Source organism: Poecilia reticulata, linkage group LG11 (genome assembly GCF_000633615.1).
Source record: "Poecilia reticulata strain Guanapo linkage group LG11, Guppy_female_1.0+MT, whole genome shotgun sequence".
Taxonomy (NCBI): domain Eukaryota; kingdom Metazoa; phylum Chordata; class Actinopteri; order Cyprinodontiformes; family Poeciliidae; genus Poecilia; species Poecilia reticulata.
The window spans coordinates 21,590,819-21,614,961 of record NC_024341.1 but is presented as its reverse complement, the minus strand read 5'-3'; the positions used below and the strand labels follow the sequence as shown (position 1 = coordinate 21,614,961).

At 39.1% G+C, this 24,143-nt stretch overlaps 2 protein-coding genes across 6 annotated transcripts in view; both read right to left on the bottom strand.

The window, feature by feature from the left end:
• Positions 1–82: 82 nt before the first annotated feature.
• Positions 83–3,659, bottom strand: hax1 (HCLS1 associated protein X-1). Its single transcript, XM_008422527.2, has 7 exons — positions 3,473–3,659; positions 2,252–2,502; positions 1,936–2,108; positions 1,797–1,860; positions 1,591–1,724; positions 380–503; positions 83–296 (listed from the first exon to the last, which is right to left on the bottom strand). The coding sequence occupies exons 1-7, from the start codon at positions 3,535–3,537 to the stop codon at positions 223–225; spliced, it is 885 nt and encodes a 294-aa protein (XP_008420749.1). The 5' UTR covers positions 3,538–3,659; the 3' UTR covers positions 83–222.
• A 1,352-nt stretch (positions 3,660–5,011) lies between these two features.
• The window catches only part of ubap2l (ubiquitin associated protein 2-like), a 34,136-nt gene continuing 15,004 nt past the window's right edge, over positions 5,012–24,143 (bottom strand). For 2 of the 5 annotated variants that reach the window (XM_008422524.2, XM_008422525.2), the window contains exons 12-29: positions 23,916–24,096; positions 22,602–22,800; positions 22,163–22,497; positions 21,025–21,197; positions 20,571–20,691; positions 20,131–20,167; positions 19,390–19,576; positions 19,243–19,309; positions 18,705–19,032; positions 17,902–17,990; positions 17,763–17,816; positions 17,560–17,641; positions 16,180–16,397; positions 14,404–14,509; positions 11,770–11,895; positions 9,010–9,077; positions 8,708–8,902; positions 5,012–6,265 (exon numbers count right to left, since the gene is read on the bottom strand). In XM_008422524.2, the coding sequence (XP_008420746.1) occupies positions 6,170–6,265; positions 8,708–8,902; positions 9,010–9,077; positions 11,770–11,895; positions 14,404–14,509; positions 16,180–16,397; positions 17,560–17,641; positions 17,763–17,816; positions 17,902–17,990; positions 18,705–19,032; positions 19,243–19,309; positions 19,390–19,576; positions 20,131–20,167; positions 20,571–20,691; positions 21,025–21,197; positions 22,163–22,497; positions 22,602–22,800; positions 23,916–24,096 (2,662 nt within the window). In that variant the 3' untranslated portion in view covers positions 5,012–6,169. The remainder of the gene's footprint in view (positions 6,266–8,707; positions 8,903–9,009; positions 9,078–11,769; positions 11,896–14,403; positions 14,510–16,179; positions 16,398–17,559; positions 17,642–17,762; positions 17,817–17,901; positions 17,991–18,704; positions 19,033–19,242; positions 19,310–19,389; positions 19,577–20,130; positions 20,168–20,570; positions 20,692–21,024; positions 21,198–22,162; positions 22,498–22,601; positions 22,801–23,915; positions 24,097–24,143) is intronic. The other 3 variants (XM_017307595.1, XM_008422526.2, XM_017307596.1) reach the window with 3 other exon arrangements.

The following is a 24,143-nucleotide window of genomic DNA, read 5'->3' as shown; positions in this document are numbered from 1 at the left end:
AAAACACAAATAACATCAAAGTTGTGTAAATATATTACTTCTTTATTTGATTTTCTTTCACATTTCTTCCACTCACTCTGCCTTTTTTTTTTTTTTTTTACAAAAATAAAACATTTAACTGGACTGTTTGTTCTTGATGCGACTAGTTTTAATTTCCTGCTTGTATCAAACACACGTTCTCCCTTTAAAAACCAAGCAGAGGACGATACTTTAGTTTATTTCTTATTTAAATCCTCCGAAGAACCGAGAGAATAACGAGTCGTCATCCCGCAGATCTGAGAAACGATTCGAATCTCCTGGAAAAACAAAAGAACAAAAAACAGAGCTGCTGTTGGTTTATTCATTTAGTTCAGTAAACCCAGCCTGGAGCACAGCTGACCTGGGAGAACCGGTCCGGTCTGGCGGTCCGGTCCATCCGGCCTCTCCTCCGGGCCTCCTGAGCGGGTCACCGTGGTCTTCTGGTTGCCGTGTCCGTCTCTGACCGTTCGCCGCTCCTCCATAGTCTGACAAGCAGCCAGAGGAAAGCAGGAGAATATTTACACCCATCCTCTGGTTTTATTCCATTTTTAAAACTATATTTTATTGCTTGATGTATTTTCCTTCCAACACGATGGTTGGAAAGAAAATTTTACTAAAACATAAAATCAGCTTTTAAATAAGTGTAAGAATTAATTTTAACAGTCTATAGTGTCGTTTCACTCCATATGAAAACGATTAAAAGTTTATTTATTGCAGCTGTAAAACTGAATTTCAAGTTAATTTTAAACTTATTGAAAATTTCTTTTTAGCTGATTAGTTGCTTTTTGAAGTTTTTCAGCTGTCAGAGGATTTATTTAAATTATTTATCATTTCTGCAGGTCAGCTTTCTAAAAACAAACATCTTAATCCCAGTTAATTCACGACTTAACAGATAATTTAAGAGCCAGGTCGGTTTGGATAGATTTTTTTTCCTTTAATGAATGAAATCATCATTTGAAAGCTGCTTTTTGTATTTACCTTGTTAATATTTGTCTAATATTAAAACGTGTTTGATGTTCTGAAACATTTACGACTCATGGAAAAAAACTAAAATATGTAAAATCCGCAAGCAGAAACACTTTTTTGTAGCATAGATAATCCCAAATCCCGTTCTTCTCTCCAAACTCAAATTAGCACAGTGGGATATTTACTGTAGGTGATTTTTAAGCATAAATATAAAAGTTTACAATGAATTATATGTAATTCTTCAAATTTGTTGAGATTTAAAGATGCAAGTTGTGAAAAACTTTGGAAGGAAAAAAGATTTTGAAAATGCTAAAAGAAATAAAGTCTGGAAATAGAAATATTTTTCCATATATATTCTGATCTGGATGAGGCTCAATTTAAATTATTCATTTCTAAAATTATGTTAGAATCGTGAGAAAAGAACATTATTACAATTAAATAAATGAACAAATAAGTGTAAATTATATAGACTTTTAGAAGTGAATAAGTGTATACACTTCTAATATTGAAATTATTTTCTATATTAATAGAAAATGTGAATAAGTACACACACTTTAAAAAAAAAAAATCTATATTTTGATGGAAGAACGTTTAGAAAGAGCTCACCCCGTCGGGTTTCACCACCTTGGTGACGACGACGGACTGGAAGAAAGACCGGCTCTGCGGTTCGCTCGGGTTCTGACCAACAGGAGGGGTCAGAATCTGGTCCAAGCCGCCTGACGACACGGCAGAATCCAGATCTGGACGGAAAAATTGGCAAAAAAAAAATCAAACGAAAAATCGATACAATCCAAGTCAAAGGCATCGCCTACCTCTGTCTTCTTTAGCCTCTGGACCTGGAGTTTTCTGTGGCGTCTCGCCCCAGAAATCATTGAACTGTTTGGAGACGATAAGAAAATCTCAGAGATTTGTTGAATGTGAGCTGAAAAAGCAGTGAAGTCTGTCATGTACCTTAGAGAAAGGGCTCCAGCCATCAAAAGGCGGCGACTCAAATGAAGGTCGGCGCTCCGGGTGCGGCCGGCGGACGTCGCCGTCGGGTGATTTGAGCATAAAGTCCCTGAGAGGATTCCCGCTGCTCTCTGATCTGCCCTGAGGTGGAGACGGAGGCAGGATTCTGGGAACGCCTGAAACATAAAACGGAGAAGAAAAAACATTTCTCATTGGGAGGCTCTGAGGCAGAGCAGGAATCCGTCTGCTGGAGACATTTCCCAGCCAGACCTCACAGCCCAGAGCCCAGATAACAGACATTTTGGCTCCGTTTCCGTACCAAAGTGTCCCGACTCCGGATGTCCCTCCCAGCGGCCCAGCTGGGAGAAGATCTCCTCCATCTCCCTGAGGACGTGGCCGAACACGGCCGGCTCCTGGAACCTCATCCCGTCTGGACCCAAGCTGAAGCCAAACCTCCAGGCTCTGTCCAACGGGTCCTGCTGGTCCCTTCTGAATCCGTCGTAGTAGAATCCTTCTTCCTCATCATCCTCGTCGTCATCATCATGAGTCATTGCATCAAAGAAGGGGTCCCTATAAAAACAAAGAGATTAATGTTCCTGCAGCCGCTATGTCCTTCTATTACGCTACTGAGCAACAAGTTCATGCTATTCGTTAGGGTGGAGATCAAGCACTTCTTAATTTGAACTAAGTACCCATAAATAAATAGCAACCTAAAGTTCACTTACAAATATACCACTACAATATTTTACAACAGCAACAAGTCCATAAAACAGGCATGTTTGTTTATTATGACTTGACCTTCTCAATTTACATCATTTGTTTTGTTTATATTAATGGTTTCTACATTTTACATTGCAACTGTCCTACAGAGGGGTTATTATTAATAGAAAGCAATAAAAAAACTGCTAAAGTGTTGATCTTTGCATAATTTTTCTTGTGAATGGATTTTGCCTCTCCTGGCAGCAGTCACTTGTGCATCAGTTTTTCCTACCACTAAATTTTCCAGCAATATCTTGGCATATAGCAACCTGTAAAGAGCTTTTGTGTCTCACCCTGCCCGTCATTAGTTCAGTGACTGAACTAATGAATCCATATAATAAACAAAATTTACTTATTAAAAATGTATTTTGTTTTGTACTGATTCAAGAAATTTTCTGAAAAAATTCAGATTTATTGAAATGTACTGCAGAATATTGACAATTACTACTTTTTTTTTCTGGCTCAGAAAAAGAAGTAGTACGTTTCTGATTTAAAACATTTTAACCACTTTTCTGATCAAAAGCCACTGCCAGCTGCTCACTGGGGGCTGTGAACCCCAAAAGGTCAGAACCTAGAACCGCCCTGGCACCGACCGATTAGGAGTGATCTCAACAGATCATGGATCTTGACGCTAAAATGAGCAGCAGCCCAGTTAGATGATGGACCCCTGTTGTTTTCCTGGCAGAAATAAAACCACTAATCTTGTCCTAGACGGAGCTGGCTCGTTACCTAACAGCGGCTAACTTCTACCTTCTGATTTAGTTTTAAAAAACAAACTGACCTTCTTCCTCGGAAGTGTCCTCCCGGGACCCCGAAGAACCCGCGGAATAAATCAAAAACACTCATTTACTCACAGCTCAAGATAAGTAGTTAAATCATAACTAGAAATGCGAGCTGCGAGCGAAAAGAGGCGTCAGCGCTGCTACAAATGTCAACAGAGACGTAAAGCGCTCTAGAATGTTCCGCACGCATGACGCAATGTGTCGCAAAGAGACCGTTACCGTAAAGACGGTAAAAACACGCGCACTTTGCTAAAACAAGTTCACATGACCTAATAATCAGGATAATTACTCCAACAGTAATGATGCGACTGAAATATATACTGACATAGCCACTAATTATTTCAATAAAACACTTTTTAGTTATAAATGAATTGGAATTTGTACATAAAAAAACGCAGTTTAATTTACGACGCCCGTATTTCCCTGAAAAAAAAAAGAAAAGGATATTAAAATAGCTAACATATTGATAAAATATTTCTAGATTTTCTGTCTGGCTAACATTGAAACATTAAATCTTTTCATTGTGAAAGACGCACCTTTAAGACAGTATTTTCCAGGACCGTATTTCCCACAGCAAAACCCTTCCAAAAAAAAAGACGTTTATCAAATGGGAAATAAAATAATTCAGATTTTTTGATCAAAACATTCTCAAAGAGATGCAGATAACTTCTATCTACTGTTGGTATCTTTGGTTTTTAGCTATATTTGTTTTAAAGTTTCAAAAGTGTAGCTGTTAATACAAAAGCCAATTAATGTTTACCTCTTGCTTCTCAGCAGTATTGAAAATAAACATTAAAAACACCTTCAATCTTGACTTTTGGAAGTGATCGATTTTCTTATCACATCAAAATAAGTTTATCAAATTAGAAAAGAGGAAACTCTTCAGTTCGAAAGTTGTTTTTAGGAGATCTTCATACCAAGATGTGAATTTGGTCAAATAAAAAAATAATGAATTCTCCATGGTTGACAGACGCGGTCTGACGTCACCAGGTCACATGATCGCGCAGGTCAGAGCTGCAAGTTAACATGGCTGACCGAGCGTAGTAACGACTCCTGCGATAACATGTATTTTTTTTAAAGATGAAAAACGTAAACAGCAGATTAAATAATATTTTCTAAAGACTAATTGAATGTTTCCAGTCCTTTTAGGTAGCTATGAAGGAAACAGATTGATCAGTTTTGGTCAATTAGACCAATCAATAAAGTCTGAAAATACAAATATTCGACCATTTAGCTAGACATGAAAAGTACTTAAATTCTGTACTTCTCCAGAGTGGGAAAGATCAGTGACTTTCTAATTTATTGACACAGACTTGGATAAAAGCTTAAAAAGCTTCAGCTGCTAGAAGAAATGTTACATTCACACGCCACAAAAATCTGTTTATTAAAAGACATTAACATCCAAAATGATGAAAACGTCTTTGTTTATTTACTTAATATTTATATATTTTTACAAAATAAAAAAATGGAACAAAAAAGCTAACAAGTCCGCGAGAATTTGAGAAAAACAAAAAAGAAAGCCATTGACAAACAAGGACTACAGTACTTGTGTTTTTCTTTATATATGTACAAGACAATTTTATCCATTTAAATCTTTTGTTTTAAAACGCACAGTACAAAAAGAAGAGGAAAAAAAAAGAAACGCTGACAAAAAGAAAAGCCATAGCACAACTCTGTCCATCAGTACTCAATGGTGCAGGTTTCCTTACAACGTCAGGAGGGGGCAGGTGGTGAAGCGGAGAGGAGGCTGTGGAGGACGGGGGCCTCGGGAAAACTAAAACACTAAAAAACAACAAAAAAAACAAAGCGGCTTGGGTTCAAGTCTTGGGAAAAACTATTCAACATTTTTCAAAAGAAGATGGACCTCACGCAGCGTCGTTTTAAACTCAAGGGAACGGTAACTGTACAAGCGTTGGATAATGAAAAACTCCTGTGCTAGGCGAAAAAAAACGAAGCACAGTACACAAACACGGCCCCCCGTGTGTACAAACATGCACGCAGTCACATGACAAACACACCTTCCTCACAGTCCAAGCCAGTGAGCTCACTTATATGTCTTTATATATAATAATATATCTATATTTGGTAAAAAATAAACTTCACAACTCTACCAATTAAGAGAATTGTTTCTTCAAACTTAAGAAAAAAAAGGAGGAGGAAAAAACAAAACATTCAACAGCAATTTTTTTTTTTTTAGATATTTTTTGTTGGAAGATTAAATAGGAGGTGAGTTGAGGGTGAGAAATAGAAAACCAGCCTGCCTCCCCCTCCCAACCGCCTTCAGATTTTACTTCGCTCAGCTAAGAAAAAAGGTGGGAAATAAGAGTAAAATACAGGAAAAGTTCATTCTTTTAGAAAACAGTTCTATGTTACATGTAAGTTAAAGAAACAAACCAAAAAAAAGGGGGTGGAGAGCAGAATGAGGGGGGGGGATTATCATGATACAAATTCCCAACACTCAACGTTTCACCTCCTAATTTTTATAACCATTTTCAGCTCCGACTTTTAGGCCCCTCCTGGCACAGCGCCTCCCTCTGGCTGCAGTCGGGACTGCAGGGAGCGGCTGAGCCAAGAGACGGGAGGGAAACCTCTGCAGGAGGAAGAAGGAGCTTCACATGTGGACACGGTTTCGCAGGAGTGATGAGCCGTAACCCCGCCTCAGGAGGAGGCGGAGGAGGAGGTCCCGTCGGCCGATGTTAGTTCCCACCCCAGTTGTAGCTGTTGTACGCCGACTTGTTTATCTGAGACTTCTGCTGAATGGAGGCGTTCTGGCTGCGCTGTCCGGTGCCGCTCTGCCAAGAGATAACTGATCGTCAACAGGGTTCAGACATTAAGGGCAATGAGGATTCAAACAACTTTAAATTATTCTCATTTTATTGGGATTTTTAACTGGTGCAGTGTTGCCAGATTGGGCTGCTTTTGAACACGTTTAGTTGAAAAACCAGAACAGCTTTGGTGCATTTTTAGAAAGATTTCAGAGGAAAATTCTTGAAAATAGTTTTATTTGTATCTCAATAAAATGCAGTGTTATTGCGCTGATCTCTTTAGTCAATTTATTTTAAAATCTCTAGAATCTGTCGAATGATAAGTGGATAAGTTCAGCGGTATATTGAAAAACAGAAATCTCAGTGAAAAAAACTCAAGTCTCGTGTTCAAGTCTCAGTGGGTTCTGGTTCTGGTCGTCAGAATACAATAAACAGAAAAAATGTAGAACAACCAAAAATGTCTGAATACAATGGATGACGTATGAGACAAGTATTTTTCCCATTAGAGTAGCGGTTCTCAACGTGGGCGGTACCGCCCCCCAGGGGGCRTTCAGAGGRCGGCAGGGGGCGCTGGCGGACATTTTTACAAAAGGGGGGCGCTGGGATGCCTTTGGGGGGCGTTTGGTCGAAGGTAAACTTTACACCTTAAATGAACAACAATGCCAGTTTAGACTTTGAGCAACTTGGTAAAACTGTATTGTGTAACATTAAATCATGCTTGGCTGCAACTGTATCGATGGCAGCTCTTCTTCTATTCAGTGTTTGTTAGCTTCTTGGCGCAGCTCCGTTCTGCTACTGGTAGCTAAAAGCACGATACCCTCACTGTGTATCCCTCTGAAAAATAAAGAAATAAAGAAATCCCTCCATGGGTGATACCACGATAGAGAGCGTTCATTTTATAGCGTTAACACCGGAGCTGTAAGTGGTCCGGTATGAAACGGGTTTGATGGAACAACACAGCACTTTTAAATTTCAATAATCAGAATGCAGAAATTGTTTCCGTTGTTTTAAAAGGTTTATGTCAGTCTGCCTTTTCCCCATCAATACGCTTCCCGAACAGGAGAAGCGGGACATAAAGCGGAGCGACGAACTAGATGTGAATTATGGCATAAAAACAGAATCCGAAGCTGAACAGTGAAAAAAATCAACACATGATGTGAAACACATGACTATTAGGCGGCGGAGCAGGTGATGAGTGAAAATTATTGATGGTGAATAAACGAAAAAATAAATCTAGCAACAGGAAAGAAACTAAAGTGGACATAGCAATAAACCAAGAGAGGATAAAACTAATCAAATGAAACTAAATGGAAATGAATAAAGAACAAATGTCAGAATAAACTAAGAAACTACAGTAAATACAGAGGAATAAACTGGTATGGCAAGACCTTTCGAGCAATAATTAATACAGAGTACTGTATGGCAAGAATAAACAGACACCATTTCCAGATAAAAGGTAAAATAATATTGTTGAAGTGTCATGGGTTTGTTGAGACCACATCTAATACTGAGGATAAATATATCTTACAGACCATAATAGTAAATAAGTTATCACTTATTTATGCTTTTAGTTAGATTTGATATATTTATTTCTTCAATATTATTTTTCATGTCAGTGTTAATGTCATGAGGCTGATGACTCCATGACACTTTCAGTTTGACTCATTAGGATTTAAGAACCAGATTTGTTCTTTGTAAGTTCTGTCCAGTAAAACTATCTATAAATCAATAGATATGTCTATATAAAGTTTTTTGGAGTTTCATGGTTTTTACACTGGAATCAGTCAAACCTGGCAACCCTCTAAACGATACAGCGTTTATATTCTTTTTCCAGGAACTTTAAGCATTTTCAAGGGAAGTTTTCAAACTTTTCCAGCTCCAAACTTTGGAGTTAAAAACAATACAAATGAACTAAAGAAGAAGTGATATAATTTATTAACATTGTTAGTGTATTTTACATTTTACAGCAGGAAAAAAATTTCTGTCTTGATAAGTCGGTTATAGACACCTGACTGCTCTGAGAAAGTTACAAAATAAATCTCACATTTTCTTGCAAAGTTTTCTGGAATTAAGCAGATAATTTTGGTGATTCTAACTGACCCAAAACAAGAAAAGTTTGAGAAAAAATGTGCTTATGCCTTTTCATTAGCTTTAAATACCTGGACTCAATTATAAATAATGCTTTAAAAAATGTAGGCTTTTAATCAAATGTTAGATTGCACATTATTCAAACTGTGCAGTTTGAATATCCAGCACTGTCCAAACCTTTAAATCACCAAAATTAAATTTAAGAATTTGAGAATTTCAAGCCCCAGTATGAACAGCATTAGTGTATAAATCGTAATGGACACAAAACAGTAAGAATATGGTCTAATAGTCCATCTTAGTGTACGTAAACATCTGATTTTGTAGTTTTTCTGCCTGGTCGTCTTTAGTGCTGCCGTGTCCTTGAATATGCTGAGTATCTACCTGGCCGTCTTGCTGCAGGTGGTGGTGCAGAATCTGAGAGTGGGGCTGTTGGTGCGGGGTCAGGATGTGCATGAAGGGGGCCGGAGCGTAGCCAGCGGCCGCCGGGGGGTTGATGGGCCCGCCGGTCCCCAGCGCCGAGGGGAGGCTGAAGGAAGCTGTTGGCGTCCCGGCATGGAAACCCTGCTTCTCAAATGACTGCGGGAAGAAGAAACCAAAAATCAGGAAAAATAAAAATAAAAAAAAAATAAAAAAATCAAGGCACTGCTGCTCGACTGCAGATATTGGTCATAACCTGCAGCTACCTGTGTCTTCGTGTAAACAGATCCTGAAATATCCGGCACTCCTGTGTTGCTTGATGTCACAGAAACTCCTGCAGAAAAAAAAAAAAAAAGAGAGACATTACAAACTTTATCCAGAATAGAGTGAGATCGTCTCCCATCAAAATAAACGACAACATGGTCCTTTACACATTTAAACAACAAGAAGGCAGTGACGGGGAATTAAAACGAAAATTACATGACAAATCCTCAGCATCTACATCTATGTTCTTGTCCATAGATGATTTCAGCAGATTTGCCTTTTCTGAGAGACAAAATAAGGAGGAACAGAAGTAAAGAAATTATGTTATAGTGAAAAATCCTGTGATGTTTTTGCAGCCATGTTTGCTCCAGCTAGACATTAGAAAACTGCTCACACCAACACTAAACGGGGTCAAAACACAAAAAGGAAAGAACCGTCTTCAGGCCAGAAGCTCGTAGATGTTAAAATGTGTCTGCCTTCAGTTCCACATGTTGGATAAAGAATAAAATAAAAAAAACTAGTTGTTCTTGTGAATGCAACCTATGGAGATCAGTAAGTGTCTAAAAACAGCATCTAAAGGCTTTAACTTTATTTGAAAATTCCAGTTCAAGAGGAGAAATTTTTTTTATTATTGTTGAAAAAGGAATAGTTGTTATCGTGTAAGGCTTTAGCAGAGTAGCTATCAGCAGTCACCATCTTACCTGTAGTAGATTTGAAAAGCACTCAGTTTAAATTATTATGAAGAAGCTTTCATGCAATAGGAAATACATTATTGGAAAATATGAACACTTTGAAAATGATAAATACTGTAAAAATCTTTTGGTAGTAAAGCAAAAATACTTTCAAAACAGCTTTAAGAAATTTATCTCTGCATTGGCTGGTCTAATAAGCAATAAATTGTATGACAATTTAGAATTAAAGGGTTAGTTTGTTGAGAGAGGTCAAATAATCCATTTTATTAAAGGTTTTGGTTTTTAGTGGTCGCTTTTTAAAAAATCATATATATATATCTTCCAGTTCCAGTGTCAAATTTTGGTTGCAAAGTTAAAGTTTATTAGTTTATGAGAAGAAAAACGTGAATTAAGCCAGTATCAATATACCACTTGAAAATGATTTCAAAACAATAATATTAACATTTATCAAAATCATTTCTTGGACAGTTTACTACCCAGCAAAATTTGACTTTAATGTAATTTTGCATGACAATTGTTGAGAGTTTTAAAATGCAACGATTGCACGTCTATAAACATGCAGTGACATTTTAGTAATAAACAGACTTACAGGTCTCAATGCTCAATTTAAATTTTAAAAGTTTACAGGAGAATGTTTACGTCACTCGATTACAAAAGTTGCAACAGATTGAGCCGTTTGTGGATCGACTTTAAAGTTTATTCGGCAGCTTGAGCCGACGGCATCGTCATAGCAACGAGGAGGAGGATTGAAACGTCAGCAGGGCAGCCTGGCTTGGATGTGAAGTGAGAGGCAGAAGTGGTGGGACTGTGATGTGCTTCAATGACAAAGACTTCTTTAATGAGTTCATCATTATAATTTTCAGCCATTGTTTACATCCAGATTCACTGCATCTGTCTGGGTTTTACTGGTGTAGAATTACGCTGCATGTCTCAGCACAATGACTTAAATGTTGGATCAAATTCAAACTGACCGTTCCGACTGCAGATGGATACGTATCCAAATCAGAACCGAATGTAAAGGTGGCACAGATCAGGATGGGGTCGTTCAGACTGCCGTGAAGCAGATTTGGGTCACATTTTCCTGTTGATTCATTGATCCTGACTGAACAGAACATGGATGTTTGAGTAAAGTTTTAATTTTTGTTGCCGGTAATAGAATACATTTCTAAACCAACAACACAGAAAACATTTGACCCACAAAGTTAGGAAATCGTACACATTTCTTTAAGGCAAATGTTTGAGCCTGTTTTCTACAATAATGTTCAATTTATGAACATTGTTTTAGCATCTTTCAAGTTGGAAAGAAAAAAAAGAAAAAACTACTTTCATCTTTGCCTGCAGTGGAAAAAGTTTGAACACAACTGGATTAAACTGAAACAAAGTTCAACAATGAATCTTAGCAGTTCAAGTTCAGGTCCATCATCACACCAGGCTTTCTGCATGCAATGTGTCACAGAAGATGCTCAGTAAAATAACAAAAGCAATGAGAAAACCCTCCTTAAACGCCGCGATTGGTCAAAACAGCTGCAAAGACGAAACATCCTCACATTCAAATCCACCAGACTCGGCCCAACAAATCCAAGAACCAGCGAGTTTTAAATCCAACCAGCAGGAGCCCAAAAGCTCAGACATGAAGTCCCTCTTCACCATTGACAGGAACAGGAAGCATCGAGTCGTTGTGATGCCCTCTGAGCAGCGATGAGGATGAAGAGCAAGCAAAACGGAAAACGGGACGGCACCGACCAGAGAAACTCATAATCAGCTGGGATTGTTTCAGCTCGTCGTATTTTAACTTCCTACGACGGGGCTGATGATGAGTTTCCCTGTGCAGAATTCAGGAAACGGGGGAGGGGGGAGGTAAAATAAGCTGGAAAAAGAGGCAAACTGACGGCAAATGTGGTGTGATGTTTGTCCGACGGGCAAAGCTCTCCAGCAATGAGGCAAAAAAATGAACAAGAGCGAAAGAAAACAGACGAGGGGGGGGAGAGGGATGGCTGGTGACACGAGGAGGAAGACTGAAGGAACAATTTTGTTGTTCTTTGCTTTAATTCGGCGTATGGCGTCACTCACCGACTCCAGGCCCGGTGACAGAGCTGGCTGGCTTGTTTTGTGCAGAAGCGGCAGCGGCCACGGCAGTGCCGTATCCGCCCTTACAGAAATCCCCACTCCCTGAAGCCTGGCCCACATCCTCATAGCCTGCAACAGTCAGACACACAGCCGCAGCCCACAGCGTTAGACACACCAGGCAGGGGGGCGGGGCGGGGCGGACCTGCGTCACAGCATTTGCAAGTAACTTCCAGGTCTGGGATCGTTAACTAGACGACAGGCTTCGCCAAAACGTTGCAATGCAGACGGTGCTCTAAAGAGTCTGGAGACCAACTCCAAAAACAAAGTCTTACCAAGTATTTTTACTTTAGTTTCTAATGCAAATGAGGCCGAAATGATTAACTGGTTACTGAAGGTAATCTAGAAATTAAGTAATTGTTAACTGGAGTAAAGGGATTCAAAAAAGGCAATTTGCTGAAAACAACATTCAGCTCTGGACAAACTTAAGAGCCGACTGCAGTGAAAACCTCCTGGTTGTTCCACCAAATAATGATTCCTGAACTCTTTCTGGGTTAAAACATTAGTATTGTTGTTTCTAAATGAATATTTGTTTTCTTTGCATTATTTGAGGTCTGAAAGCACTGCATCTTTGTTATTTTGACATTTTCTCATTTTCTGCTAATCAATACAAAATTTTTGCTTCTAATTTCAGAGACATGCCGTCAGTAGGTCATAGAATAAAAGAATAATGTTAATTTTGCTCAAACATAAACCTATAAAGAGTAAAATCAGAGAAACTGATCATTTAAAAAGGTATCTGTTTTTCCAGAGCAGTAATTAATCCAAACCTGGACGATGCATTAGGGTTGCACTGATTGATGTTTTTTGGATGATCTTTAAAAAAAAAAAAAAAAACCTGACCTGCCAAATTCAGATTTTGGCCGATACCAATTTTCTTTTTGTCTGAAATGTTGCTCAGTATAGCAAGAAAATTGATGAATTGGCAAAAGTGGGGTGAATATTGTCAACTATAAACGTGCAGACATGACCTGGACTTGGTGGCAAAGGTGATTTTTAGATCTTTGCAATAGTAGATAAGATCAGGGGATAAAATCAGCTTCACATGTGAAAAACAGCCGATCTCCCAAAACTAAGAAAATCGATAAAATCAGCTTGCCGATAAATCGGTGCAGCTGTACAATGTATGTGCATTTTGCATTTAAGATTAAAAACACTTTGGTCTGTAAATATATTTTAGCCAAAACTCCTCAAGTTGTATAACTTTAGCTTCACCAGGTTATAATGTTATTGCATTTAGGCAGTAAAATGTTTATTTTCTTACTTTAAAAAAAAGGAAATTAATTTCTTTATTTGCACCTTTAAATGTGTTTCTAATATTGCATAAAAAGGGCTTTTTAAGCGGCCAAAAGAAAAATCTGCATCCAATTAACTGCCAAAGTAATCAGTAAATTAATCAATTAATAAAATAAACGTTATTTCAAACTTACTAAGATATTTTCAGTAAGACAAAACTTACTAGCAACTCTTTTTTTTAGCAAAAAATATAAGCTTGTTTCAAGTCAACAATTACTTTGTTTTGATGAAAAATGATCAGTTTTACCGTTTGATTAATTTGTGGGAAAAATGTCCCGTTATAAGTAAAAAATAATCATCCAGTGGAATTAGTGGATTTTTTTTTTATCTTAAAAAAAAAAAGCTCCCATATTGAACTGAAAAATGACTTGTAAGTTCATTTTGACTTATTTCAATTGTACTAAGATATTTTCACTAGCAACTAGACAAAAAATACTTGGTAAGATTTTGTGTTTTTGCACCAGAGAGCCCGTCTAAACGGTCCAAATCAACGCCAACATCATTTGCAAATACTGTTTGACTCAAGTCTTGGGGAAGGAGGTGAGGGAAGTGAGGGGCAGGCAGGGTGTGTGTAGGAAGGGGGTTGAGAGTGAGTGTGAGTGGGGTAATAATGGCAGAAAGCAGCAGATGGTGCAGCTTAGAACGAATGGGTGATGTGCATGTGGTGGATGCAGAGAGTGGAAGAAGATAAAACTACAAAATCACTTCAGTGCTGGGGAGGAGAATGGACATGAACGTGTAACTCCTGAAAACCACGAGGAAAACAAACTGGAGAGAAACAAAAGAGCTAAAAAAGGAAACATGGAAAAATAAATATGGTAGTTTCACTTGTAGTTGTGTGCAAGAGATGTGATCAATGGCAAAGCCCGAAGAAAGACTCCAACTTGTAAAATGAGCAGAGCAAGCCATGGAAACAGCAGGAAACCAGTAACCTAACCCCTCTATGTGCTGCTGGTGCATTCACTTCCACTTCCAGCATGGTGGAAATTAGACCTTCATGTCATAACAGAGGTTTACATTTCTGGCAAAATCCTCAAGCATAAACATAAGTCGCTCAATTTTAGAAAAACTTAAAAAAAAAAAAAAAAAAGGAACATCTCCAGCAATGACGACCGTCTTCACAACCAGAGAAATAAAACTTCTACACACACACACACATACAATGTTTACACTTGCAGATGCAGCCGAGTTCGGATGGCATGTGGATCCCACACCGACGGGGGATAAAAATCAAAGAGCGGACTGTGAGAACCGTGGTGGAGGTTTACAGAGCGGGATCCTCACCAGTGCTGTACCCATGGGAACCGTAGCCACTCGCTTGCTGAAAGGGCGTGGCGGATGCATTCACGCTGACACTCACGCCGTGTTGTTTCGAAGAGGTAGGAGCCACCTGAGCAAAAACCGAAGCGAGTTAGGATGAAATACGAAAAATAACCCGACAGAGCTGGGATTTTAGTCTTCATTTAGATTATCAAGAAATTATTTGGATAAATATTCAAACTTTTCATGTTTGCAAGAACCATTTTGCTCTTAGTCCAACTAAATAAAACTTTAGGACTGCAAATATTACATAATCTTCAGAAAAAAACAATTTTAATGCAAATCTACTATTGAAAATTTTTTCTCATGCGTAAAGAACTTTTATTTTTAGAATTGCAACTGGATGAATACATTTTCTTCTATGTTAACATTTGTGGAAAATGTTATAAAAAAATCCCTTAAAGTTTATATATTTGTACCAAATGTCTGTATGCTCTGAGCGCTTGAAATTGAAGTCAAAATCCTTGTTTGGAAACAGTTTAAGCTCAAACAGCTAATTCTGAAAAAAAAGCTAAGAATTTCCAACCCAATGGTAAAAAAAGACTACAATTATTCCATCAAAAACATCTGAAAAACTGCTGAACCTGCATGTTTATCATGTCTTTATTTAAATACATAACATTGCACCTTCAGTACTTTTTGCCAAAGTGGATGTAAACGCACATCATAATCGGATTAATTAATTTTGTGCCCGTACATAAACAATACCGTCACATTATCTAATCCAAATACATTTCAACCCAATCAAGGAATTTTGCACGTTTTAACAGAAGAAAGCATCAACATCAAAAACCTAAAAACGCAGGATTGCAACACAGGTACACAGATCTTCACTTCTGGAAACATGATCTGTGAACCGTTTGTGTAAATTAACACTGGTAAAACAGAAACACTTGTAAGAATGGGGCTGGCAGCATCATGCTGCAGGAGGAACTGGTGCACTTTGTAAAGTAGAAGTTATCACGAGGAAAGGGAACATCAAGCAGGAATGTTGGAGGAGGAAGTAAAAGCTCGGGCGCAGGTTTGTCCTACAAACAAACTGTAGCAGCGTTTCAATTACAAATGTGAGCAAAACTTTGTCAATGTTCTGGTAACGTTGAAAAAGCATAATTAAAAATAAGAAATGCCGTTTGAAAAAATACAAAAATAACCACACATGAATAAGTTTTGTTTACGCGGGGAAAAAACACATGATCTTCCTACCACTTCCTGTTGTCTTTGTCATTTTCGCCAGTAGCAACATCCTGTTGTTGAATTTATGACTAGTGTGATGCAAAAAAAGTGTTTCACTTGCAATTTTGTGAAATAGACTAGTTTCAATACAGCCCCCAAAAAATAAAATGAAATATCACACATGTGCAAAAACTAGTTTTTTTTCTAAATTTGTGTTTCCATTAAATGAGCTTAATTTCTTAATTCCAATTTTATGACCAATGGAAACGCAGCTCATGACTCCAAGCTTACAGCCAAAGTTTTTACGAAGCGGCTTAAGGACAACAAAGTCAACGTTCTGCAGAATTTGAAAAGGTTTACAACATTTATAAATACAAAAAACCAAAATATCTCGTTTTATCCTGAAGGTTTTCTTTCAGTCTTATTCTAAAAGATAAAAAACGATCATATTAGGACTTTCTCCTGCATCACGTCCTCAGCTGTCCTCGTTATGAATGTCAGTCAGTTTCTCATTTCTGCGCTCTGATAGGCCGATCAGTAGCCCTGAGATGATGTGAAGTTTCTCACCGGAAACATAGCAGGTCCGTACTGGAAGGTGTTGGGCAGGCCCGGCATGCCAGTGTAATACGGGAGGCTTGTGTAGCTGTAGCCGGGCGGCAGCGCCGGGTTGAGGAAGGGCTGCTGCGTGGTGTGGTGCGTCTGGGTCTGATTCTGTTGCGTCTGAGCTAATGTGGTGGCTGGAGCCGGGGACGATGCGTCGCCACGACCGAACTTCGACAAGTCGCCTGAAAACGGGACAAGAAGAAAAGATGAGCGCTGTGGAAAACAATCAACACCCAGGACTAGATAAACATTCGCAAATTATCCCAAAATAAAACTGAGAAAACATTACAGATGTTCAAACTGTTTATCATTAATCATGATGAATTTCTTATGACAACAATAATTCAAAGCTAATGATGTTTAAAACTGTCAGGATTTTTATTTTTAACTATTTTCTCCACTGTTTGTTCAATGAAAGCATCAATAAATGTCAAAATATGATTAAAACCAGTTACCATGTGCAGCTTAATGATATAAATCACAGTTCTCTATGCGACTGGTGTCTTAAAGAAGTAGATTACAAACAAACGTTTTTCAAGAGCAGTATTTGCATTTCTGGGGAAATAACTGCTGTGACATACAGAAGCAGCCTTAAAAATAAGTGATAAATATGTTTTATCGTCACCTTTATCATTATCACAATAAAATTTCAAGTCCATATCGCCCACGCCTACTTCAGACTCGTTTCTCAGGCACAGCAGAGTAAATCTGTAAATCTAATCTGTCTGAAGATGAAAACATCTCCACCAGCTTCGTTTCTTTTTCTTCTAGTATTTTTATGGTGAAGAATTTACTGGTTTTATTAATGGCTACAAAACAAAAGTACTTGTGCAACAGCCTTGAACCTGATGCAGCCACAAACACAGTTTGGAGGCAGATTATATGAATTGAAGTGCAAAAAAAACAACAAAAAAAAGGCAACATGATGAGAATAAAGTGTTGGTTTAGCATCAGAATATGAGAAGCTAGAAGTGGAGCCTCCTGCACAATGAACAAGAATCAAACAAGAGGTTTCTGAATGGCAAACAAACAACAAAACACTTGTGTTTTCCAGCAGCCATTGTGTACAATGAGGTAAAAACCAGCTGAGTAAACGTGCTGGAGTTTTGCTGGGTAACAGGGCTTGGCTGGGGTCCCCTTTTAATCTGGAGGTTTTTGATACAGCACATTTTCCAGACACCAAAAAAAAACATTAACTTATTGCCAAAAAATGGCTGGATGATGTTTTTAGCACTTAGGTTGTTTTTTTTAGAAGCAATATAAAACCAAATGAAGTACAAAAACAAGCAAAAATGTGAATTTTGCATCATAACTTCTCAACTCGGTTCTTCAAAGTGGACTCACCAGAGTACGGGTTGCTTGTCAGACTGCCCTCTCTGCCTGTCAGCGCCGTTGTTGGAGTGGCAAATGGAATGCTATAATAATCCTAGAAAAAAAAAGAAGAAGAAGAAACATTAATAACCCAAAAGATAAGCCACCAGTACAGCGGTGTGTGGGATTGAGCTGTTTTTTCAGCAGCTAAGTGCTGCTCTGGAGAGGAAACTCACCAATGGTATTCTTGTTTGCAGCATTTGTAGGTCATCGTAGCCATACACCTGAGGCTGAGATGAAGTGAGAAATTGTCAGAAAATGCAGGAATGTGAAGAGCTAACATAAAAGTTAAGATAAAATTATTTTGAGGCTCACTGGGTAGGCATGCAGTAGTCCTGGAGCCATGATGTACGGGTTGGGCAGTAGAGGGGGCACACCAGGTGGCAGGTTTGGAGGTGCTTTCCCTGCACACACACAACAATTTAAATAAGGGAGTAAATACAACTAAACACCGTTATTAAAAGAAAAACAATTTCCTGATTGTTTACAGTGTGTGGCTGCAACTAAAGACCATATTAGTAAATCAGGATTTTATTTTTAAATGGAATGTTCTGCAGATCTTTCATGCAACCATTTAAGATTTTTCATCCATTAGAAATACATTGAGAAAATGCAAATACACAATTTAATTCCTCTTATAAAATGACAAACCATTTAACTGCCTAAAATGGCAATAACAAAAGTATTTTTACTGAAAATGGCTGCAAACAGATGCAAAATTAACAAAAAACCCCTGCACAACCAACAAAAAAAACAAAACAGAAAGTGGTTTCTGAATGGCAAGTCAACAACAAAACACTATTTTCCAGCAGCCATTGTGCAGCGCATATAGTGGTAAAACCAGCTGACTAAATGTGCTGGAGCTCCGCGTGGGGTTGCTAGGTAACGGCACAGTGACTTAATCGGCTGGTTTTTGAAACGGCTCATTTTCCAGACACTAAAAAAAAAAAAAGATCTTATTGGGTATCATGTTTTTTTTTTTTAACCACTTGGGTTGTTTTTAGAAGCAGTCGAGACCCAAATGGACAAACAGAAACGTGAGAAAATGTGAATTTTGCATAATCGGTTTAAAGAGTCGGATGATAAATGCAGTGTGTATTTCTGACTTGTCGCCCGACCTGAGGAAGCTGCAGAGCTGCGTGTGGAAGAAGTGGCCGAAGAGGGAACGGTCGAGGACGTCGAAGAGACCAAGATGGAGGCGGGGGCCACCGTTGGCGCGCCCATGGAGGCAGCATTGAGGCCCATGGCCAGACTGCTGACGGGACCTTGGCCCGAGGGAGTCAAGACAGTGGCAGGGCCCACCGAGGAGCCCTGAGGGACTCCGAGCGACGCCTGCGCTGCAGCCATGGAGGAAGAGGAGGGGGGGACAGATGATGACGGCACGGCTGAGACAGAGGAGGTGAAGGACGAGTGCAGGCTCAAGTCGCCGTCTACGTTGGGGTGCTGCTGAGAGAGAAGGAGGATGTACTTAAGACTGATGAGATTACACATCCATTAGTGCGAATCTGCATCTAATGCGTCCATCTGCAGCCACAGGAAGCACTGAAAAAGCTGTTAGCAACTTTGAACCGCAGCACAAAACGGAGCAAGAGACGCACATCTACAATTAGTGGCTCTTACTGCAGGAAAATCGAGACGAGCGTTTAAAGAGCTCACCAGTAAGCTTGAGTTTGATGTTCGCACTGAAGACGGAGCCAGACTGTTCTGTTGCGATGGATGAGAGCTGTGGAGATAAAACCGGCTGGTTCAGAGAATCTGTCGGTTCTCACAACGGCCTGGATGCACATTTGAACTTCAGCTCACTTGTTGTGCTGAGGAGGGGGAATGGAGCTTGGTGGGAGATCTTCGTTGTGCCCGAGAGCGCCGAGGTTCGACTGGCTGGCGGTCAACAAGGAGGCGGGGCCAGAGCCGCCGTCTGCCAGAGCCGCCATGCTGGAGACGGATGAAGGCGTGACTGAATCCGAACCCGGCTTCACTGACACCGCAGGGCCTGGAGTGGGACAGAAATTAAATGATTTGCTTTAAGATGCTCACACTGCGAAGATAATTTCACCTGATCAGGGTTTCGTCTTATTGCCGTGAAGTGAAAATTTAGAATCCAATTAAGAAAAATATAACTTTCCACTAATGTTTCTCTGACCTATGTGAACTGAGTTAACTACTGAAATTCCTGATTTGAAGCCAAACCTAAACATTTTTAATAATAATAATAAAAAAAAAACTAAACAAATGAACATATTTGACTTTATTTACGTAAAGAACGTTTAAGAAGCTTGAATGTTCAACTTAAAATTTCTCCAGACGTGTTTATTTACCACCTCATATTATATATTTTATAGTTTTGTTTTTGTATTTTTCAAAGAAATGCAGCAACAAAGGTAAATAGAATAAGCAACTAATAAACAAATGTACATATTTAAGAGGTGAAATAGAAACCAAGACTTATTCAAGATATTTTACATAAATGATTCATTCAAGAGCTTCAGAAGTCAATCAGAAATCCTGCTGCTACTTTTCAGAATAAGACAAAAAAAACAAACTTACCTTCAGACTGACTAGTTTGTATTGAACTGAAGCCATTCTGAAATAATAAAAAATAAAAATTATTAAAATGAGATCACTGGTTTGATCAAATTATGCATTAATCAAATTTGAAAAGGTATTCTAATCTAAAATGTTACATTTTAATGAGCTGCAAGTAGAAAATCATCAAACTGAAATGTTTGAAAATATCAGTCTGTGTGTAGCTAATCTATGCTTCACTGACTGAATTTAGTTAATAAAATAAGCATATTTTTAAACAATATTCTAATCTCATCAATGATAAAAATGAAAATGTAAGCCTTTTGACAAAACAGAACCAATTTAAAATAAAAGTTGCACACAATCAATAGAAATAAAAAATAAATAAAATGAGAATGAAATCAAAGTGGATAAAAATATTGAAAATTTAAGGTAAAAATTAAGAGCTGCAGCAGCTTCACCTTGGGCTGCAGGTCCTTTTGAGGAGAGGATGAGACCGACGGGGGATAGCGGCGCGTTTGAGGCGCTCTCTGATCGTACATTTCCATCTGGCCGGCGTTCGACAGAGCGGGAGTCGATTCGCTGCAAATCAGAGTGAAATTATCCACCAATTAAAAAATCACAACATTACTTTTTTTTGGTTTGACGTTGATTAGATCAATTAAAATGACAGAAAATAAACATATGTTTGGTGATGCCTTAATAGAATTTCAATAGAAAGACTCAATAAAAACAGACGTTTTCCAACTCGGTCCTAAAAAACACATTTTAAGACGTTTTTTTATTCCTATATCTACACAAGGTGGCATCAGAAGCCACAAATATAAATAGCATTTTTAACTTTTTTTTGCATCAACCCATCGATGTGTTGAGACAGGAAACCTTTTCCAGCATTGGGCTCCAGAGGTTACCGACCTGCTGGGACTCGTGTAGAGGCTGTTCTGAACTTGGCTGCCCGGCGTCGTGGTGGCAGGGGTGGACTCGTACTCTTGCAGAACCGGTTCTGATCCAAACTGCAGCGCTCCGAACTGAAGATTGAGCCCTGAAATGTCTGTGGAGCCGGGCATTTCGACGGCCATCGCTGGAATCTGAGAGAGAGCAGAGGAAGAGGAACATCAGGGAGGAACTGGAATAAAACGATCTTAACGATGCTCAACATGACACTTATAAATGAGAAGGAAAAAATGCAATTGTTGCATCAAACCAATGCCTATATCATGTGTCAAACTTGACTTGACACAAAAACCATATCTTGACACATAAGATATGGTTTTTGACACTTATGTGTCAAAAACCATATCTTTTTATGTGGCCCTCTAAGTTCTGGACTAAACACTACATGTGCCTAAGTATTATTTTATCAATCATTTTAATGCAGTTTCTCCTAATTATATCAATCAGTCCCTTCAAATTCTTGTGAATTGTTGTGGAAATGTATGCAAAAATCAACAAATCTCTAAATTTCCTTTGCATTAATACATAGAGAGTTTATTGCAGATTTTCTCAAAAATTGTTAACTTTTTTACTGTACTAAAAACCTGCCTCAGCTTTAATTGATGTCAGATTATAGTTCATGATCTATACAGCGAGCTATAAAAAGTTGCATTTATCGTCATAAATAAGCATAAATATTGCAAATATTTCCAAATTAGTACCACAAACACTTTTATTTTAATTGCAATAAACAATCAAGACAATTGTGAAATCCCAGAGGGACTGAGTAGATGTTAAATATTATTTAATTTTAAGAATTCATTCATAATTTAAACAGTCAATCAATTTATTCTGGCACAACCGGCCCTTTAAGAGCATTCATGATCTTGATTTAGCCCCCAAAAATTTATTTGACACATTTTTTATAGGGCCATTGTAAATCTTGTTAAATCATTGAATGAACTCAACACATTCAAGGACGTATTTTCAAGGTAAATTTTCAAACTTTTCCAGCACCTCACTTTTGAGATAAAAACACAAATGAACTAAAAAGAAAAGTTTAAATTTACGACTATAGGACTTCATTTATTACTGTTTAAATAAAAACATTAGATATTACCTTAGTGGAAATAGAAGTTCTCTTCTTCTGCTGTTTGAGTTTATGTTGCTGTAAAGGCAGTGGACTGGAGCCCTGGGCGTCTGAGGAACTCGGGGAGACCTGCTGGCCCAGAGAGGGGACGGCGGCCATTTTGGGAAGAGAGGACGCAGGCGGTGGCACCGCATGCGGTGAAGATGTGGTTTGTTGCGGTAAGGAGGAGGAGACGGAGGAAGGAGGAGGCAGCCCTTTGTCCTGCAGGAAAACGTCCAACATGGACGAGGTTGGGGTGGCAGTTTGGTAGGGCTGCCGCTTCGTAAAGGGTGTGTGGATCCCAGATTCTGACTGAGTTTTCATCTCTGCACAACAGTGAGGGTGAAAATGAAAGGGTTAAAATCAGAAAATACTTTAAATCTGACTTTTATTTAAATTAAGGAGAAGTAAAGCTTAGTTTGATCCTCACCATATTGCCCCAGAGTGGAGGCGTTGTTGTCCCAGGATGAAGGCGCCGTGTTGGGAGGTCCAGCCTGGGAGTGCTGTGCTGCCAGCTGGGCCAGCGCCTGGGCGGTCTTGTACTGCTCCAGGAACTGGGAACCAGTAGTTCCTGTGCTGCCTCCTTTAGGGTCTCCCACATCCCCGAATCCCTTACCCAGCATGCTGGCCTGCAGTGTATAAAGGCAATAAAATCAGGTTGTTACATTACTGTTAATATGTTACACCTGGTGTCCAAAGTGTGGCCCGGGGGCCATTTGTGGCCCTTGAAATGATTCTTGAACGGTCCCCCAACCACAAGTCAAGACTTGTAAAATTTGGCCGACCATTTCGGAAACAACTGACGACATCAAGAAAATGTGCTTTTCTGTTAATAAGTTAACAGCCTGAAGCCTTTTTAAAATGTTTTGGCTCTTTAAGGATTTACAATTTTTATCAAACTTTTGCAACAAACTAATTTTTGCATTTTTAGTTTAATGAATGTTGTGGCACCTGGGTAGTTTTGGCAGTTTTGGTCCAAAACTACCCAAAACTGCCAGAAAGGGCAGTTTTGGGCATTGTGTCTAGATCCACTGATCTAGACACAATGCAGGCGTCCTCGTTGTTTTTGCATGTTGCATAATTAAGTTCTAAACATTAACCAGCAGTCTAATGCTGCATCATTCACACCAGCCCTGCTTAGTCTGCTTCTTTAATCGAACTCAGATGTGGACCAAAGAAAAGCTTTTTTAAAAAAAACAAAAAAAACAAAAGGGACTCTGGTCTGCCTAAGATCCAAGTTTCAAACTCTTTTGCGGTTCGGGTGCATTTGTGGATGCTGCTCCAAATGCAGGAAGTGAATTATGATGCAGGGCATTCTGGGTGAAAACAACCAAATGAATGTGCCGTTGTAAAGTTAGCAGGAGAAAAACCTTGTGGTCTTTTTCTAAAGACAAATGAGAAACCCTACAACTGCTAAAATCTGACACCACTCCATTTTCGTTTACATTTTCTCTCATAGGAAGTTGCGCCATTTTCTCTTGGGAAGATTTTTGTGCCGCTTCCATCAGTGACTCTTGGTCCAGCGCCACCACAGGCAAGAGGGGGATACAGGTTTGTCCAATTAATTTCTATGGTTTGACAGTGCAGTGTGAAAGCGAGCCACACCTGTTGAAAATGTCATAAATGTTGTAATTTTGTTCCCCTATCAACTACCGGACTATCAGGTGTGAAAACAGCCTGAGACATCGGGGGTCCTACGGCCGTCCAAATGTTGATCACTGCAGGGTTTTCATCAGAGCCTCACCATGCTGTGCTGGGAGTACGGGGCGCTGGAGGATGTCTGGGAAAGTGGCCCCCCTTGCTTGGAGTTGCTAAAAACCAGAGACTGTGGCAGAGAGGAGGGCTGGGCGGCCTCTTTGGGGGCGTTTTCTGTCTCTGAGGATGAAGATGGGGGAGTCTTCCCCAGCAGCACCGCAAGGTCAATCCTGCAGCAGGTGAAAAAATATGCTTAAAGCTTGAATGTTGATATTCG

What these genes read in the sequence shown, in the direction of transcription:
- hax1 (XM_008422527.2), bottom strand. Translation starts at nt 3,537, where the DNA reads ATGAGTGTTTTTGATTTATTCCGCGGGTTCTTCGGGGTCCCGGGAGGA. An exon ending in AGGTGGTGAAACCCGACGGG is followed by an intron (nt 504 to 1,590) that starts GTGAGCTCTTTC and finishes GCTGCTTGTCAG; the next exon opens with ACTATGGAGGAGCGGCGAAC. An exon ending in GACCGGACCGGTTCTCCCAG is followed by an intron (nt 297 to 379) that starts GTCAGCTGTGCT and finishes TTGTTTTTCCAG; the next exon opens with GAGATTCGAATCGTTTCTCA.